Source organism: Peromyscus leucopus, chromosome 5, assembly GCF_004664715.2.
Source record: "Peromyscus leucopus breed LL Stock chromosome 5, UCI_PerLeu_2.1, whole genome shotgun sequence".
NCBI lineage: Eukaryota > Metazoa > Chordata > Mammalia > Rodentia > Cricetidae > Peromyscus > Peromyscus leucopus.
In genome coordinates this window covers 42634359-42654178 of record NC_051067.1, presented here as the reverse complement: position 1 = coordinate 42654178, position 19820 = coordinate 42634359, and the positions used below count along the sequence as shown (strand labels likewise).

Sequence of the window (19820 nt, the reverse complement as noted above, 5' to 3'; positions counted from 1 at the left end):
AAAAAAAAAAAAAAAACAACCAAAAAACAAAAAAAACATATCGTATGAAATTCTCCAAGAAATAAAATAATAAAATGCTGGAGAGTGTATGGATAAAAGGGAACACTGCTGGTGAGAAGGTAAACTAGGCCAGCCACTATGGAAATCCGTATTGATATTCCTCAAACAATTAGAGACATCCCTAAAATATGAGCCAGCTCTACCACTGCTGCATGTTTACCCAAGGGACTCCAAGTCAATATCACAGCAACACCTGGGCTTTATTGCAGCGGCGTTCACAATAGGTGAGTTGTGAAAACCAAGCTAGGTGTTAACAACAGAGAAATGGATAAAGTGATCTCTTTCTTTGCCCCGCCCCTCTCTACATATACATAATATATATAGTTCCATCCATATGTGTTTACACATATATGCATACATATGGATTTTTCAGCCATAAAGAAGAATGAAATTACGCCGTTTGCAGGAAAATGGATACACCTGGAGCTAATCATATTAAGTAAATTAAGTCAATCTTAAAAGGACAGATACTGTACCTTTTCTCTTATTATGGGTCCTAGACACCATAAATCCATAAAATCATGTAAATATTGGTGACATGAAAATATGAGTGAAACTGTCTGGGGAGCGAAGATGGCCAATGGGAGAGGGGAGGAGAAAGGGAAGAGTAGGTGGGGTGTGGGGTGTTGTGCTTAAAGTACCTTATATGTTTGCATGGCAATTATCTTATGTGACTCTGCACAATAAAAAGGAAACTATACATATCACTTAAAAAAGAAAATGCATGCTTTTAACCCCAGCATTCAGGAGACAAGGCCAACTGGATCTCCATGAGTTCAAGGCCAGTCTGATCTACATAGCAAGCTCTGGGACAGTCATGGCTAGATAGTGAGACCTTGTGTCAAAAAAAAAAAAAAAAAAAAAAAAAAAAAACAAAAATAACGCCTCTTGTGATTTGAAAGAAAATGGCCCCAAAGGGAGTGGCACTATTAGGAGGTGTGGCCTTGTTGGAGGAAGTGTGTCACTGTGGGGTGGGCTTTGAGGTCTCCTATGCTCAAGTTATGCCCAGTGTCTCAGTTCACTTCCTGTTGCCTGTGGATCAAGATGTAGAACTCTCCAGCTCTATGCCTACTTTCCTGCATACCACCATGTTTCCGACCGTGATGATAACAGACTAAACCTCTGAAACTGTAAGTTACCCAAATTAAACGTTTTCCCTTATAAAAGTCGCTGTGGTCATGGTTTCTATCCACAGCAATTGAAACCCTAGACACATATAATAACATTTGTCATTTTGTAGAATTAGTATTTCATAAAATAGTTTTTTAAGAAAATTGATGGACTCTGTATTTGAGCATTGAGATGCCCTAAAAAAAAAAAAAATCTCATATCCTTTTGGCTGTGAGAATCCTATTAGAGAATTTGGAAGATGTTATTTTGATCACTGTAGGATGAAAAACACCATTTTTCTACAGAATTTCAAAGAGAGGTTTAATTTGTTTCATATCAACCAGATTTACCCCTTAACCGATATGCCCTTTCCTTTATTTTTTATACTTGGCTGTTGAATTAGTAATTGTCTTTTAAACTAATTTCCTCCAATTTATTGGTAGCTATTTTCATGCTGATTGTGTGATCTAGCAATTAACTGAATGTTGCTAATTCTTGCACAACATTGCTTATAGGATACACTTGGAAGTCCAGGGGTTAAAGAGATCCTGATTGACTTTGGCATAACTCTCATTATGCAGCTGGTGATTCAATTCAGCCTGTTTATGCTCCTCTACCCTTGCCCTATCATTTTGCCTGAAATGTTAATTCCTGAAAATCTGGTTTGATTTGGACAATCTGAGAAAATGTATATGAAGGAGCTCTGTGACTGTAAAGCAGTCTGCAGCTGTAAAGTGGTATGATGAACTGGGTTGGCATTCGTTTTAAGATTTATTTTTATAATCACTTTCAATTATGTGTACATGTATATGTCGTCTATGTGTAAGTATGTGCATGTGAGTGCAGATGCCCTCAGAGTCTGGAAGAGGGCACTGGGTCTCCTGGAGCTGGAGTTAAGGCAGCCTTGAATTGCCTAATGTTGGGGCTGGGAACTAAACTTAAGTCCTCTGCAAAATCAGTCCTCACTATTAACCACTAACCCATCTCTTTATCCCTAGGTTGAGATTTCTTTTGCTGTGTACCCACTTTATGCTGAATATTGTGCCAGGCATTAAGGCTACAAAATGAGGTTGTGTGATTTCAGCCTTGGATATGCTTTGTCTGGGTCCAGGGCAGGTGGGCTGGAAGATAATAAACAGCCATGGTAAGTCAGGTGATGCTGACATTGAGTACACAGTAGAAACTCAGTGGGAATCATTCAGTCAAAGAGGAAGAAGGCTACTGGAGATACTGATGGCTGAGCAGCAAGAGTTGACCCACAGCAGGGAGTAACAAATGGGGGTGGTTACTCAGTTGTGAATGTGCCACCCAAGGTGGGGGCAGATATTTATGGAGATGTGCGTAAGCTCCCCAGTAACCAGGAGACTGAAAATTAGAACAATGAAATATTGTTAGAGTGGAAGAAAACTAAAAAAGTAGACAATGTACTGTATTGTCAGAGTGTGGGGAAACATGTGTTCATACCTTAGCTGTAAGAATACTAATTGGTAAAGTCCAATTTAGAAGGCTCATGAAATTAACAATACACACATTTTGATTTGACAATTTCCCTACAGAAATCTTTGTATGCATTTATAAAGTGGTAGTACAGAATGTTCACTGAAGTATTATTGGGAATAATGAGACTCTGAGAATAAGTTGAATGCCCACAGAAAAAAGGAACCATGCCCTAAAACACTATGTACTGTTAAAAAGGATAAAAGAGGTCCAAAGTATTGTTAAGGTAAAACATAACTTTTAGTCTATTATACACAACATATCATTATGGGGAAATTGCAACAGTACACTTTAATTAAGTACAAATGTCAGCATGGGAATATCAAGAAAGCATATGGATGGAGTTGCACTCTACCAATTGATCTCAGCACTTTCTTCTGGGAGGAAGTGTGATCAGAACACATGAAATGGAACTTCCATTTTTTACTATTGGTACCTTTTTGTAAATCAAAATGTATTCATATTCTTAATAATTGAGAAGTGAAAAGTTACAAATAAGTGGAGGTTAGGGAAAGTTATTGTAGGTGCAAGGGTTTGCAGGATGTGGTAGGGACAGTCCCTTCAGCTGGAGCCATGGATTCTGTAGGTGATTATTCCAGCCCAAAGCTGGTGCTTGTGTGTCCCTAGATTCTGACTCTTCTTGCCTTTGTTAGGGTTTCATTTCTAGCTTTGTTCTTCTTTCCGCTTTTCAGATCATATTATCACTACAAGAATGCTTCAGAATTTCTCGTCAAAAAAAGTCTTCCTGATTTATGATTCCCCTCCAGCTCTCACTCACTTTCTTTTGTAGCAAAACTCAATTCACCTGTGTTCAGTTGATCACCTCCTGACCCCACTCTCCAAGCAGCCTGGCTTCCTACCTCAACCTGCTGCAATGGAAGGGCTCTGTGGCCCTCATCATCCACCATCACACTCTGCTCTTCCTCCATCCTCCCCTTCTTCCTGTAACAGCATCAGGCTGATGGCCACTTCCTCAGAAACTCTTTCTTTACCTAAGCCCTTCTAAGTCCCTTTCTAGTCTGGGGGCACAGGGGTGGAGGGTGCTGTACCCTCTCAGTTCTCTCTCCTAGATGGGGCTTGTCTCAACCTCTGTCCTCACTGTTTTGACATCAGAATCACACTCTTAAAATTACTGAGGACCCTGCCTAGAGTTGTTGGTATGTATGCATTAGAGTAGCCACTCTTTATGAAGACATTTGAATGAATATTTACTTATTAATTCTGTTTAAATAACAATAATGAATCCACTACATGTTGGTGTAATTTCTATTTGTTTTATGTTTGCAAATATTTTTCATGGCTAGCTTAGTAGAAAATAGCCTGGATTCATTGCTTCCACATCCAGTCATTGTGTGCTGCTGTTTGTGAGAAGTGTATGGAGAAGCTCTGGCCTCATGTGCTTGTAGCTGGAAAATGAAGTTGCATTTTAATATGCATTTTAGATAACTGTGGATAAATGTTTTGGATTTTACATCAACACTTAACAACTGGTAGCTTCTTACTGATTGGTCAAGTAAAAATATGTAATCTGAAATTATATCAGTGAATCTTTTATACCTTATCACGTTAAAATGTATTGGTGTATCTTGTACTTTCAATTGATCTTTTACCCCTATTAAGATTTTGCACACTATACCCCAGTCATTTGGAAAAAATATTGACTCACTGAACTATAAAAATATTATAAATACCAGTACATTTCATGACATAAGTTTGAGTAATTTTATTTCTTAATATTGTTGTATATCTCATTAGAGAAAACATAAATAGTGGGCCTCGGTCAAGCTCATAAAAGGAAATACAAATTTTCTGTAATTAAGTTTTTCTTTGAAGTTAAAATTTTATGATTAGCAGCTAATAATGTTAGATATTTCCTTGAAGTGACCTGCTCATTTAATTAATTTTAGATAAAATATTTGCCATACATCAAAGTCTGAAAAACATAGTTTATTATATAGTTGTTTTTCTTTTTCTTTCTTTCTTTCTCCCTTTCTTTCTTTCTTTCTTTCTTTCTTTCTTTCTTTCTTTCTTTCTTTCTTTCTTTCTTTCTTTCTTTCTTTCTTTCTTTCCTTCCTTCCTTCCTTCCTTCCTTCTTCCTTTCTTTCTTTCTTCCTTTCTTCCTTCCTTTCCTTCTTTTTTTTGAGACAGCGTTTCTTTATGTAGCTCTGGCTGTTCTGGAACACACTACATAGATTAGGCTGGTCTTAAACACACAGAGATTCACTTATCTCTGATTCTTGGTGCTGGGATTAAAGGCATGTGCCCCACACCCAGCAACATATATTCATTTTCAAAAGAAATGGGGTTCAAGGAAAAACAGATTCATCTCTCAGCTTACTTACACGTAGGATGAATCTTAAAAGTTCTTATTAATAAAAACAAGCCTTGTGCCAGTTATTGGAGTGAATGCTGGAAGATCAGAGAAGCAGAACAAGCCACAGCTACCTCACCGTGCCAGTTCCTAAGCTAATCCTGTTTCCTCAGACTGGAAGCATCTGTGGCCTCATCCAAATGGGTCTCAGCTGAACTGTGCTGACTACTTGGCAGGGTAAATTCTGTCTCAGATTTGTGAAAATGGATTTTGCCTTGTGAGCCCCCTGAAAGACCCTAGAAACCATGGGCCCCAGTGAGAGAACAGTGACTTCCATCACACTCCCATCAGTCACCCACAATGCAAATGGCCAGCTCTGGGGTTGATTATTTGTTTAAACATATGAGCCTAATAATGACAGGGCTAATCACTTGCAATGATATCACATGTAATTTGTGAATAATAGATTAAATAAGGTTATTAAGCCTGCTAGTATTTAGTGCCTACCTGTCTTTTTTTTTTAAACCACGAAATTAGGTTAACACATCTTGGTTGCAAATTCCTGCTCTCCAATTTGCTTCCCTAAGTGACTGGGTTCAGAGCGATGTATCATTTTTCACAATTGTTCTTTCCTTTAATGTCTGTGGGATGGAGAAAATAGATAACCTTTAACTCTAAGATTCTGGGACAGTGCTCATAAAAAAATGTTCTTGAATGGCATGACTGCCACTTATAACAATGGCTTTGTCTCCTTCTTCCTAAGCATTGTCCATGTCTCTAGTTCACATAGTAAATCTGAACCCGAGGACAGTATTTAAACTAGAGAATTCAGTCTGGTTTGATTCATTTGGACTGATCTGTTGATGTCATTCCTTGTGCTAGAGTCTTGCTGTGGCCTAAAAAGTGCCATCCTTCTGCCTCCACCTCCCCAATGCTGGGATAAAGGGTGTCCACCATCATAGTTAGTCTGTGGACTTTATTTCTATCACTCTCGCTTGAGTTTTAAATGGTAACTTTGCTAACTGCTTTTTTTTTTTTTTTTGGGCTTTTGTGACTTTTTATGGCTAACTTAGCTCCCGTGTGTGTGTGTGTGTGTGTGTGTGTGTGTGTGTGTGTGTGTGTGAGAGAGAGAGAGAGAGAGAGAGAGAGAGAGAGAGAGAGAGAGAGAGAGAGAGAGAGAGAGAGAGAGTTTTGAGATAAGATCTTTCATTGGAACATGAGGCTCATCAATTAGGCTGAGTTGGCAGGCCAGTGAGCTTCAGGAATCTGCCTGTCACTGCCTACACCTCACTCTCTACATGAGTGCTGGGATTTGGATTCCAGTCCTCAGGTCAGACCACCAAGCCCTTTACTCTGAGCTGTCTATCTTCCTGAACTCCTACCCCTAGCTTCTCTTTCCCTTTCTAGTTCCGGAGGCTGCTCTACCCCACCCCTGCTCTCAGACCCCCAGCTTTAAAGACTGTCATTTAGCCCTGGCTTACAGAGTGCCACCTTTGAATAAAGGCGACTCAGATAGTCACTAATGGATTCAGCTGGATGTTTATTTATTTCAAAGAAAGGTTTATTTTAGCCTGTGATCCATTATGGTAGGATGCCGTGGCCACAAGTATATGGTCACATAGAGTCTACAGTCAGGAAGCAGAGAATGGACCAGGAGCGAAGTCTGACTATAAACCTCCAAGTCTGCTCTCTGTGACTCACTGCCTCCCACAAGACTCTACCTTCTAAAGGTTCCATGACTCTACAAAACAGTACCACCAGTTGGGGCCCAAGCGTTTAAACATATGAGCCAATGGATGAGTTTTTACATTAAACAGCAACAGACACTAAGTTTAATGAAATGACTTTTATGTTTTTAAGTGATTTGTAATTTTAGGTTTATTTTCACTTTTCATTAACAAATAAATAGAAAAACATTTTAATATTTTCAAAAATATTTAATTATTTTTTCTCAGACCCCTCAACCGAAGGCTTAGGAAACATCTTGGAAGAGTAGTCAGAGAGAACTTAAGAACCAGGAGATGGGGAAGAGAGCTGTAAAATGCTGTCCTATGGACATGACCTGGCTGTTGTAGACAAAAACTCACAGTAGCTCTGGTTACCTGCATAGAACCTGCATAGGATCAAGGTAGTTAAAAGTCCAGCAGTGACTGGGGAGGGTCCCACTAGGACCCACTCTTAGCTAAGGAGCTTCTGGCAAGCAGTGATGCCTGTTGGGGGAGGGAGAGCCACTTTTTGGGGGGGCTATGGCTATTGGCAGGTTGCTCATGCCCCACTGGTTGACACCACACCCGTGTAATATATATGGGTAGCACTAATTGTGTTCAGTGGATTATAAAAAGGAGTAAATGCTTATGACTCACAAATAATCCTTATTAAAGTAGAAAGCATTTGTTGACTGTCCTTCAGTAACCATTGAAACAACAAGAGGTGGTTACTTTTGTTACGTTTGGGTTCACTTAGTTTCCTGCTTGTGATTTGCTGTGGAGGAAGGGTATATACATAATGATAACAGTCATAACAATAATGACAAGAGGTCGTTTCTGTCGTCACTTTACAGCCATCCGGTATCACACAATGCAGAACTTACTGTGTGTGAGCCCGCCCTTTCCTACTCACAAACTCTGCCTCATGGGTCTGAGAATGTTTCAGATTTTCTACATCCTATCTTAAAGGACAGGCTGGATAAGATGTGAAGAAGACGTGTGTAGAGGAAAATCAGTAGTCTCTTTCCTCAAGTATTGCCTGCAAAGTGGCTAAAATCCCATCATATAGCAGAATCCCATCTCCCTATAACCACTAAACTTAAATGCTGGGGGAAACTTCAGCCCAACTGGGCTTTATCATGTGAAAGAGGCCGAGAGGCCAGCCATTCCATCCTGGCTGTGAACCACAGCAGCACCCTGTAACAGAGAAGGAGGCTTTGCACTGTACTGTGGGGACTTTGGGATTGTAGATGTTGCTCTCAAATGAGAGCCTCACCCTAGTAGTAGATGTTTGGGTGCTGTTCTTCATCCTAAAGATAGGGTATTTTTTGTTACACAAAACTGCTTTTGAAAGTTATCTGGACACAGATACTCTTTTTTATCTTGTAAAGATACTTTTTATTTACACTTTTAATTCTGCTTTCTAGAGTCAAGCTGCCAGCTTCCACAGTTGTTATGTTCTCTTTGCTTAACCCATTCTTGAGTCACAGTGGAGAAAAAAGAAAATCACATTATTCTAAGGTTGGCCACTTACTGAATTTCTGAAGCCTGAGTCAAGGGGACAGATATTGTTAATGACAACACAATTAAAGGAACTCAAAATTCATTTAAGTGAGGGGTCATGTTTGGGTTTTGAGCTATGTCTGGAATTTCATTTGCCTTCAGCTTATGACAGAGAGACTACATTCTGAGAGGATAAAGCAATTGACAGAGAAAAGAAGGATCGGAGCCAGCTTCTCTTATCAACTACAAGCTCATACTTGTATGAGGTACATTTCTAAAGATTATGGTTCATACTCGTGCTGCAAGGCTCACTATAGATGCCAGGGAGCACATTTCCGAGGCCCAGCTGAATGGAGAACTCCACCAACTCCCCCACTGGTCTACACTGCTCTTGCTCTTTAAATGTTTCTGTGGTGCTAGGTACCAGATTCAGTGCCTCGGTCTACTTTCCATTGTTGTGATTAAACTCTGACCTAATGCAGCTTGGGGAGGAAAGGAAAGGGTCATAGTCCTTGAGGGAAGCCGAGGTAGGAAGTCAAGGCAGGAACCTGGAGGCAGGAACTAAAACAGGAGCCATGAAGAATGCTATTTACTGGCTTTTCTCCCATGACTTGCTCAGCCTTATTTCCTATGCAACTCAGAACCACCTGCCCAGGAATGGCAGGCACTGCACTCCTGTGGCCCCACAGTGGGCTAGGATCTTCCCACATCAAGAAAATGTCCTACAGACTTGCTTACAGGCAATCTTATGGAGGCATTTTATCAATGAGATTTTTATCAAATGAGATTCCCTCTTCCCAGATAACTCTAGCTTGTGTCAGATGACAAAATTCCAGCCAGGACACTTGGGAACTCATACATTCTAGGTAAGTGAGTTGCCTCGATATTTCTTTTTATTTTCCTCTTTCTACCAGGAGAGAACCTCAACTATATGTTAATTTGGGATGTTTTATATGCCTTTTAAACCTTTCTTTCCTTTAATAAAAAGAACAGCCTAGCACAGATTATCTGCAGGTTTAATTTACCTGATGGCATAATAAGATGGTTTAATAGTAATGCCATTCATGAAGAGTCTATCGAGTGATGATACACAAAGAATGTCAGCTCTCAATGTTTCTCCTTAATGGATGAATTCATTGCAACTGGTATTCTAGAGGTTTTTCTTTTCAGTAAATATGAGTTAGATAGCCTGTTCATCATTCCACCTTAGTGACAGGGAACACAAGTGTAGTGCATTGAAACAGCTGGTGAAAAGACAGCCAGAGGCCCCACAGTGGGCAAAGGCGCATGTTTAAAGCACGAGAACCGCCAGCTGTGCAGTGTACCTTCAGCCTCCTTAGAAATATTACAGACAACATGTAGAGTCACACCGAGCAAGCCAAACAAGCAGACAGCTTTTTTATGGATAACAATACAGAGCTCAGGGTGCTGTGTTAACAGACTAGCCCAGAACAGAGATGACTTCCACAGCTGGATGGCCACTTCCAGTATGAAATGTTGCTATTGTTTGAATGTGTTCTCAGAAAGTTCATGACCTGAAAACTTAATCCCCAAATTCATTTTTTGATGGTACTTGAAGAAGGTGCTTTAGGGAGATAACCAGGGTTGGATAGGGTCATGAGAATGGATACTCTGTGGTTGGATCAATGGTTTTTAAGAAGAGGAATAGAAACTTGAGCTAAGAGGCTGCTTGGGACTAGTCATGTGATGTCCTTTTCACATGAAGACACAAGAAGCTGGCACCTTCACCTTGAACTTGCTGGCCTCCTAAATGAAGAGAAATAAATGTATTATAAAGTGAATGGATGAATGGGGGATTGGAATGGGAGGATTGAGTGAGGAGGGAGAGGGAAGAGGGGGATGAGGGAGGGAATATAAAGAAAAGCAGCCAAAATTAAGGGCCATTTGAGGGGTAGTGTAGAAACCTAATGCAGTAGAACCTTCATAAAAATATATACATCTATGAAGGCAATCTAACTGAAATAGCCAAATAACTTGGAGACAGCCCCAACTGTCCATCTCTTGTCACCAAATGAAGCTTCCAGTACCAGGATTAGATTATATCCAGTTGGGTTGTTGGCCAAAGGGGTCCCATGGAAACTCCCAAACAACATAGGCTGTTGCCAAGTTATAGGTTGATTTTCAGAAACTGACAGCAAGACCTCATTGCTGGAGACTCATTGAACATGGAGAATTGAGCTAGTGCCTACACAGACCTTTCACTCCTACATTCTAGCATTTTTGGTGCAGGAAGGTACTTTGCACACTACCAATGGAAAAACACAAACACCAAACTAGCTACAAACCCTTTGATCTACAGTTGTGTCCTGCCTGTAAGATATACTAAAGCAATGGTGGCACAAAGATTGTGGGAGTAACCAACCAATGTCTGATTTGATTTAAGGCCCACTCCATGAGATGAAACCCATACCTGACACTGCTTTGGTGACCAAGAACATGAGACTAGACAGCCCATGGATCTAGGGTAAAACCAACTACTACTGAAAAGCAAACAACAACAAACAAAAAAGTACCAATAAAATGACTCCTAACTACATTCTGCTATCCTCATAGATGATGGCCTTGCTCAGCCATCATCAGAGAAGCTTCCTCCTGCAGCAGATGGGAACAACTATGGAGACCCACAGCCAGACATTATGCAGAGAGTGAGAAACCTTGGAACATTCAACTCTAAATGGGAAGTCCATCAAATCCCTCCCCTTGGGGCTCAGGGAACCCTGTGGAAGGAGAGACAGGAAGAATGTAAGAGCCAAAGAGGATGGAGGACACCAAGAAAACAGTCCCTCTAAAGCAACATGATCGAAGCTCATATGAACTCACAGAGACTAAAGCAGCATGCACAGGGTCTGCATGGATGTGAACCAGATGGAGTCCTAGAGCTGAAAGGAGAAGCAGATACATGTCCCCCATCCCCAACTAAAAAACTATCTCCAACTGAAAACCACTTGCAAATGAAAATGTAGTATTCTTCTAGGAAGTCTCACTAGGGAAACAAAGTATATTATTAAGGATAGGCTGTGTGCCCAGAAGTAGCTGGTCAACAGAAAGTGGACTCGGAAGCATATTTAGAGGTGTTGTGTCAGGGCTCGATCTTTCTCTCTTTCTTTCCTTCTTTCCTTCCTTCCTTCCTTCCTTCCTTCCTTCCTTCCTTCCTTCCTTTCTTTCTTTCTTTCTCTCTTTCTTTCTCTTCTTCTTCCTTCTTTTTTAAATAAATTTTATCTTATTTTTTATTTTGTTTATATATTTTCTCTTAGAAATCAGGTACTCCCTCAGCCTGCCTTCAGTAACTCAGTGTTAGCAGCTTGGTCATCATCAGTTGCCAAAGGCCATTAAAGGTCTCCTCCATCACAGACCATGCTCTTGTTCTCTTGCTCTGTCGCTCTGTCTCTGTCTCTCTCTTGTCCCCACTCCATGTTGTGATCACTGCACATTCCTTGACCTTAAAACCCACCAAGGTACTCCCAGCACTAATACTAACAGTTACTTCTTACTAACCCCACTTACTAATTACTAGAAAATTTTACATACATCACAAGAACTAACTTAAAAAAATAGTTAAGTTTGACAATGAAACATAATTTGAAAACACAGCTCTGCTTTCCATATATTCACAGACAGGTCCTATAGAATTATGACTGTGTTTTTTTAAAAGTTGGTTATATTTCCTGGTTTCTTTTCTACCCATTTTATGACCCCAGTCTCTTTTGGAGTCTGGGCTCCTTGCTTTGCACCCCAAACAACTATGGATAGTTTTCACAAGCACCTGCCCACTGAACCCAGTGGCTCTGTGCAAAACCTGCCATTGGCATATCTACCTTATGTTGTCATTATATTAATACCTTTTGTCTCATCTATATTGTTGATTGTAATTGACTGCAGGAAAGGACACATCTTATTCACCATGAAAAGTCCTATGGTATCCATGTCTAATTTATGGTAAGTATATAATGAGTATTTTTCAAGTGACTGAGTACAGGTAATAAACACATTATCTATGGGATGTGATGCTCTTTGTCAAACAATAAAGAAACACCTGTTAAAACTATAAATGGCAGACTCTTGGGCGTTCTGCTGTTTGCAGCTTTGGAAACCAGGCCTGCTCACATTTATCCTCCCCTCATTGCCTGGCCTGACTTCTGCTGCCCTCTGGCTCTCTTGCTATTGCCTGAGCTGGAGAGTGCTGGTCGTGTTCCTACCATTGCTCTTCCCTCTTCTGTTTACACAAAGAAGTCACTCGCCTGCCATAGTCCTTACGCTTATTGCTAATTGTAAATATTAGCATGTTGGGAGAGATGTTACCTTTCATACCTGGGACTTTCTATCATACAGGAATGCTTACAAACCTCCATAGCACCTTAGGTGTCCATGCTGGGTGTAGCCCTGCGATACACAATTTGGGTTCTCAGTCAACATCCATCACTCATGGAAAACTTATTTATTGAGTCATGACCTGTGCTCATATGTAGAGCACTGAAGCCAGGATAATTAACAGACCCCATGATTCAAAAATTAATTTTGTCTATTATTTTTGTTACTGTTAGTTTCTTGAATCAAATGTGCAGTCAGAAAAATTTACTGTTGTGTTTGAGTATTTTCCATCAGATGTAAATTGCAGCCCCCAGCAGGAACATTCCCTCTTCAGTGTAGACCATAGCCTGTTACAGTGGCTGGACCATGTCAGTGGCATGATTTGCATATGGTCTAGAATCAACTCAAAATGATTCTCATTTCCACAGTGTAGGAGCAAGCTCTATCTCCTATTCTCTCCTTATGCAGATAAGCTACTGTTTGTGAGCGTACAGTGTGTGAGTGTGCAAACAGTGTGTGAGTGTGAAAACATACCTGCTAGTGGAGTCCAGAAATCCAGTAACACCAGAGAGTTGGGGCCAGTTGAGCTCGTCGGTCAGAGCTGATGGCAAGTTGAAGAAGGAGTTCTAAAGGAAAGAAATAATAAAGTAGTTATTATCAGATGGTCACTTGTTTTGTGCTGGTGATGAGAATACCTACAGCATAAGCTGGTTCTCCATCTGTCTGTCTTTCTGAGCCTTTGGCATTTAAAGAAGATGACCCATGTCTGGCTGTCACCTGAGAATCCACAATAGTAGGAATCACTGGCTTCCATTAGTCCTGTGAAGTAAGAGGAACACATGGAGTCTCACGCATGTGAGAGGGATGCGTTGGGACAGGAAATCTCCAATCCTGAAATATTCTGAGGTCTCCTACATCTTTCAGTTGAGAACATCAGAAAGTTGACTGCTTAAAACGTAGTTGCCCTGAAAACGGTATTGACAGTCGAGCAGAATGCCCCCAGTCACTAAGGTGATGCCTCTGGACCCTCGGACTCTGAAGCACTTCTGAGAATCAGGCTGTGGCTTCTCTCCCCATAAATATGCAGCTATATTCAATATGTCCTACTGTGGGAACTGGAAACAAAAGGTTCTGTCTTTTCCATCAAAGGGCTAAATAACACAAAACTCCACTTTAAAAATGATGAAGAAACCACTCAGCAAATTCCTCCAGGATCTGTACATTTTGAAATCAAAACACACGCTCAAGGTTGCATGCCATTTTCCAAAGCTGTTCTTGGCTTATCAGCTGCACCTCTGTGAGTTGGCCAATCACATAACAGTGTGAGGCCACGCTCTGACCACTCACAGTGAGGCGCAGGACTTCTCTGCATTAGGAGTAAAAGCCTAGTGGGCCCGATGCTGGGTGGGTGTGCTTCCTGCTTGATTTGGCATAGCCACACACCCTTCGGGGGGAAATCAAACTTTTCTCTTGTCAAAATACTTTGGATTCTGTAGTCATTTTCTTGGGACCCAAGATCTGTTCTAACACTATCATCTCAGAAGATTTGTATACCTGCTGTAGTGTGAATATGGTGTGTAACCTCTGAAACTCCTGTTAGAATTCAGTCCCCAGTGGGAGGCATCCATAGAACAAACAGAACTAGACTGTTTAGAGGTAGGGTTTTGAGGAGATAATTAGGGTTAGATAAGGCCACTAGGGTGGAAATCCATGATTGAATGCTGTCATCTTTATAAGGGGAGGCACACACACATGTGTTCACAGTCACCATATGTTTCCTACTACCTCAGCACTGCTGGCCAGGGGAGGTTACCACATGTAACCCCTAGACCTTGAACCTTCAGAGGCAGAAGCTAAAGTAAACTTCTTTATCATCATTAGCAATAGAAAATGGACTTATGTCCTCTGTGACTATTGCAAAGTGTTGAGTGCCTATGGCCTGGAATGTTGTTCCAGGAATGGTCATTTCAGTCACAGTTCTACGGCTGGAATGAACTTGTGGAAGAAAACTGTTCTGCTATGACTGCTTACTATTTATTTTAAAAGTGGCTCCTGGCACAAATCCTTCTAGGAGCCTGATTTCTAGAAGGAGCATACCTAAACAGATGTGGTTAGAAGCCTCTACTATGTCGATTGACTTGTCAAAATTAGCCACATAACTAAGAGGTGTTCAAGTGCAGCCATGATCCTCCCGTATTGCTTTGCATCTTTCCCCCATCCTGACCTTTACCTTACGGTGGTTTCCAGCACAGGGATCTGGAAGAGGAAGGGCATGGTGAAGAAGGATGGCTACCTGAGGTACAGCTGCGCTGATTGGGAGTTACCTCCTTCAGAGAACAGAAATGGATTCTTTGAAAAGAGGCTACTAGAATTATCTTAGAGGAGCAAGAGATCCATGACTGAAATTTTGTCACCTTGGTGCTTCCCACTCACACATTCTGCTCTGAACTCCTCTACTATTAGGACTCAGCTACTCTATGTTATGGCTTCTATTTCTTCTACCACTGTGGGGCAAAGCCTTCCTCTGTCTGTTTTGCTTCCCCCCTATATCTTTTTGCTTACAATGCATGTTTGCTGTAGGATTTGGGAATATTCAATTCTGCTCGAGAAGGCAAGGAAAGCAAACAGAGTGGATAAAACTCATAAGCTGTATTAAGCAGATATATGAGTAAGCAAATGGCTTGTGAGATGTAGGCAGAATTTATGAGCTGGTTCTCCATAAGATGTGTTAAAAGTTAAGAGAAGGAATGCACTCCTCCCCTCCCTCCACCCTTACCCTTTTCTCTGTCCCTAAAGAGGTCACTGACTTGGAAACCCAGACGGAACTAGATTTGGGGGTCTGGTGGGGCTTTTCTTTCTTCTACAATAAGGAGTGAGACGAGAACTCTGAACTGGCTAGTACTCTGTCTTAAAATAATAGTGGAGGAGAAGGTCATTCTGAAAAATACCAGCAAGGGAAGGACTTCACCCCGGGAATCAGATCTATGTCTAGCTCTACAAGGGCAGCACACTCTATGATTTGAATACAGCACCTTGACACATGGCTCCATACTCTATGCAGCCACTGTTCACTGTTTTCCCCAACTAGTCACATGACAGGGAAAGAGGACATGTTGAGGGGATATGTAGGACATGTGGGGAAAGGGCAGTTGATAATGTCTTTAGAGTTGTGATCTTCAAGCCCCCAGCATTCCTTCAGCTCATTTCTCCGGAGAACTGGGTCTCATTTACTGGGGGTAGTTCCTGAAATCCTTGCTAGTATACAGGAAGCCCAAACTGCTCTGGCGCTAGCTGTATTAATTAGCATTTAAGCTGTGCTGGACAGCAGCGGGTGCTGAATTGCAGCTGGAACCCCAGGGAGTTTGCATTCCATGGCTGTAGCCCTGGAAGTCTTGGGCAGACCAGATGCACAGATTTAACCCCGGTGGTTTGAATAACTTCAAAGTAATTTAGAGCTGTGTCTCCCTCATGGAATGTTTTAGATTTCACTCGTGGTATTTTGGCAAAGCCTGACTGTTTCTGGCAGAAGCTTGTCAAGGAAGACACAGTTCTAGCAGTTCCTTGGCTCCAGTATTGTCTGACTCAGCAGGGCTTTGGGAAAGATCTGAAGACACAGTGAGGAACTGGGTAGCCAGTTGAAAGACCAACACAGGACACAGCATGTGCTTAGGATGAGTCGCCTCTTTCTAAGAGGATTGTCCCAGGCTTTTCAAGGAATATAGTTTATTGTCAGATAACAGAAATGATTTGAGTAGCACCACAGCAGCATCCACAGATCCCCACCTCCCACTTCCTTAGTTAGCTTGGTAGATAAAAATGAAAAGCAACAGCCATTAATAACAAATGTGTGAAAATCCCAAGCAAAAGGAGAACATTTAAATCATATTAAACAGTAAAAGCCACATTCATGCAACATTATACCAAAGGCATTTCCAGCAGGAGAAAGGCAAATGAAGATTTCCCTCATCAACTCCTGTTTATTCCTCTTGAGCATTCATATTCTTGAAAGTCTCCTAAATGTATCTTAAGTGCACAAATGTGGAAAGACTATATTTACCCAGAAAATTTTCCAGTTAAAAGAACTTGTACTACTCAGAGAGGGTCAGGCTGACTAGTACATTGCTTCATGTTTTCCTCTGTATTTTCCAATGACATGACTGAATTTATATGTTGTAATTAACATATTTATACTAGTTTTTGTAGCAGTTTTATTTAACATTGTTTGTGTTTGTTTTCATATATTGAGAAGAACCAGTTCTTTTTAAATTTTTATAACCATTAAGAAAAATACAATAATTTGGATTCATGACTAGTTTTTAAAGAGTAATTTTTACTTGCTCTTTGACAATTTCATAAATGTATACAGTGTATCTTCATAGTCTCTAACCCAAATCACCCCTGATTCATGACTGAAGTCATCAAGTCAGCAAGCTGGTGTTGGGTTCCTCTGAAGCTTTGTTAGTGAGAGAAAGGACAATAGCATCAACCACGTTTTATCTGGCTTCGTCTGTCCTCCAACGACAAAGGAAGCTCGTTGAAGGCATGCAGTTTGTCCTCTGCATCCTGCAAGACTGTAGGCAATTTTCGTAAAGTATTCTCTTTCCTAACATACATAACTGGCTTAGACCTGAACTGATTATTTTCAAACAGTATAATGTCATTTGAAGGTATATATGGGTAGCCATTATCAGGAAAAGAAACGATATGAAAAATATCAGTTAAATAGACATTTTATAATCAATTACAAGGAACTGAACAGTTAATGAATACAAAAAGGAATTGTTGGTTTAGAAAGAAAGAAGTAGCTATTGAGTTGGTTCCTCAAGGCTGAAGAATCAGAAACAAAAAGACCTTGGGATCGTAGATTTCCCAACTTCACTGGCCTGCAGTTCCTTCATCCTGCTGCAGGTGGTGCATGTGAGCTTCTCTTGCTAAAGGCTTTTCAGTTCCCGAGCATCACCATATTGCCAACTGACTGTTCAAGTCCTCCATCCTTGTCACTACCCAAATGTCTTTTCTTATACAAATATCAAATTATCCAACTTAAAGAGCTCCCTTGACTTTCTTGCACACTTCCCTGCTCTGGCCCCATTCCTTCAGGTTTTGCTACACGAATGCATTCTGTAACCAAATGGTACCCATCAGCAAGCGTGCTAGAATGTGCTGTTTTCTGGGTGATGTTTGCATTTTTCAGACAGGGTAAGTAACTAGCATTGAAGTCCTCTTACATGCCAGGTACAGAGACAGGAAACGGGCGCAAAATGTTTAACTTACTAACAGAACACTGTAGAGGAAGAATTTCCCTCTCCCTTTCCCTCCTTCCTTTTCTGCCATCTCCTAGATCTCAGCAGGATCTGTTGGTGAATAGCTGTAACCCAGGCATGAGAACTGAAAGTTTGAGGCCAGCCTGGGTTACACTACTGCTCCCTGAATGAAAAGGAAAAGATAAGAGAACTTTGTGAACACACACCACCAATATTCCCTTCTCAATATTCCTTTCTGAAAAGGAACCGAGACATCACCTTCAACCAAATGGCAGTCAATTGATGTTCAGTCACTAACCCAGTGAGACAGGTGGGGAAGGTCCCTTTCCACCCTGGATCCTATGGCTGCTGATGTGGTCCTCACAGGATTTCTATATCTTTTTTCACAGAAAAAAATCCCTTGTACTATGTGGTATAAGGTCTAGGTCCCACAAGGGCTCAGCTGAGCAAGACTAAGGAAGTTTGGATGCTATACCCAGGCAACAGAGCTGATAAGTAATAGGGCTGGATTTGAACCTAGCTTGATGGAATTAGGGAGAGAAAGGCTTGGAGCAGAGATGATCTTCACTATGCCCAGTCTTAGTACTTATATGTGTATATACAGTCCTCACAAGTTTCAAAAATTTATGAAATCAAAATTGGCTGAATTGGAGTGCTAATTGTTGAAAAGAGTTTTAAGTTACCTTGGTTGGTCTGTTAGTCTCTGAACTTTGGGGAAAAAGTTCACAGATTCTCAGTTCGCTTTTTTCAACTCTGTTTCCTTTTTATGGAGGCTACATCTATCATATGAAGAGTGCAGAATGAGTGTTTTGGGGATAAAAACTAAAAATTATTTGGCTCTAAACAGATGCAAAGAGACCCCACGTTCAGATGCTCAGAATCTGCTCTGGCTTCCAATGGGGACAGGAGCACTGTGACAATGAACATGTCATGGTGGAGTTCTATGATGGGCACATGGAGTTCTGAGAATAGAAAAGCAAATAAATATATCACCCAATTCCTTCTCCTGGGATCTCAGGCTAGATTATGTACCACGGTTGTCATAAAATAACATTTTGATGTTTAAATTTCAACAAAGAAGTTTGACTTTGTGAGTTTGCTTTGTATGCTTTATACTCCAGGATGCATGAGATTGAAGGAAGATCCCTGTAGAGTTAGGATTCACTACACACACACACACACACACACACACACACACACACACACACGGGGGGGGGGGCGCGGGGGACACCTCAAGTATTGCACCAGAGTTGCTGCCTTATGGAATCCATTGTATAGGGATGCCGATGAGATTCCCGTTCTTTAAGGTATTCCTTCACCTCTCTGTGCCACAACTTTATTACTAATAAAACTATATTTACTAAGGCACCTACTGGTTGATAGAAGCATTTAGAAAAGATAAATGTACATGAAGTTTGATTTGCAAATGTTCAGTGAAAATTAGGAAGTCCAGGACACTGTGGCAGCACGCAGAAAGTATGTTTGTGTTACAGGCGGTTCAGTGGGAAGGAATCTTGTAAGCATATGTCTAATGTGAATGCTAAGGTCTAAGTGGCCTCCTAAAAATTCATATGTTAAACTCACACCTGATGCCAAGAGTGCTAAGAATTGGAGCATTTGGAAAGTAAGTCACCAGATCTCTACAGTTGTGAATGGAATTAGTGCCCTTATAAGAAAACCTGACACATTCCACTTTGTCCCCTTTCACCAACTGAGAAGACAGCTAAGAGCACCATCTTTGAAACAGACAGCAAACCCTCCGCAGAGACTAAACATCTGGGACTTCTCAGTGTTCATAATTGCGGATAATAAGCTGCTTTCATGCATGAATTATCCAGTGTAAGATATTTTGTTATACTGGCTAGAACAGAAGAAAACAGTGAATCCTATAAGCCTAGAAGAGAGTGCAAAGAAGAGAGGGGGAAAGAAGTTCAAACACTGGTAGTGCCAGATGTAAACCACAAGATTAAACTCACTGTACTATGTGTAAAGGAGACCAGCAAACCTAGTGCAACAAACTATCTTCACATTTATTAGCTT

General features: G+C 40.9%; 1 protein-coding gene across 1 annotated transcript in view; it reads right to left on the bottom strand.

Annotated features, from left to right (window-relative positions):
* The window catches only part of Aoah (acyloxyacyl hydrolase), a 209362-nt gene that overhangs the window by 61825 nt on the left and 127717 nt on the right, over positions 1–19820 (bottom strand). Inside the window, exon 12 of the mRNA XM_028860502.2 lies at positions 13051–13142. Within this exon, the coding sequence (XP_028716335.1) occupies positions 13051–13142 (92 nt within the window). The remainder of the gene's footprint in view (positions 1–13050; positions 13143–19820) is intronic.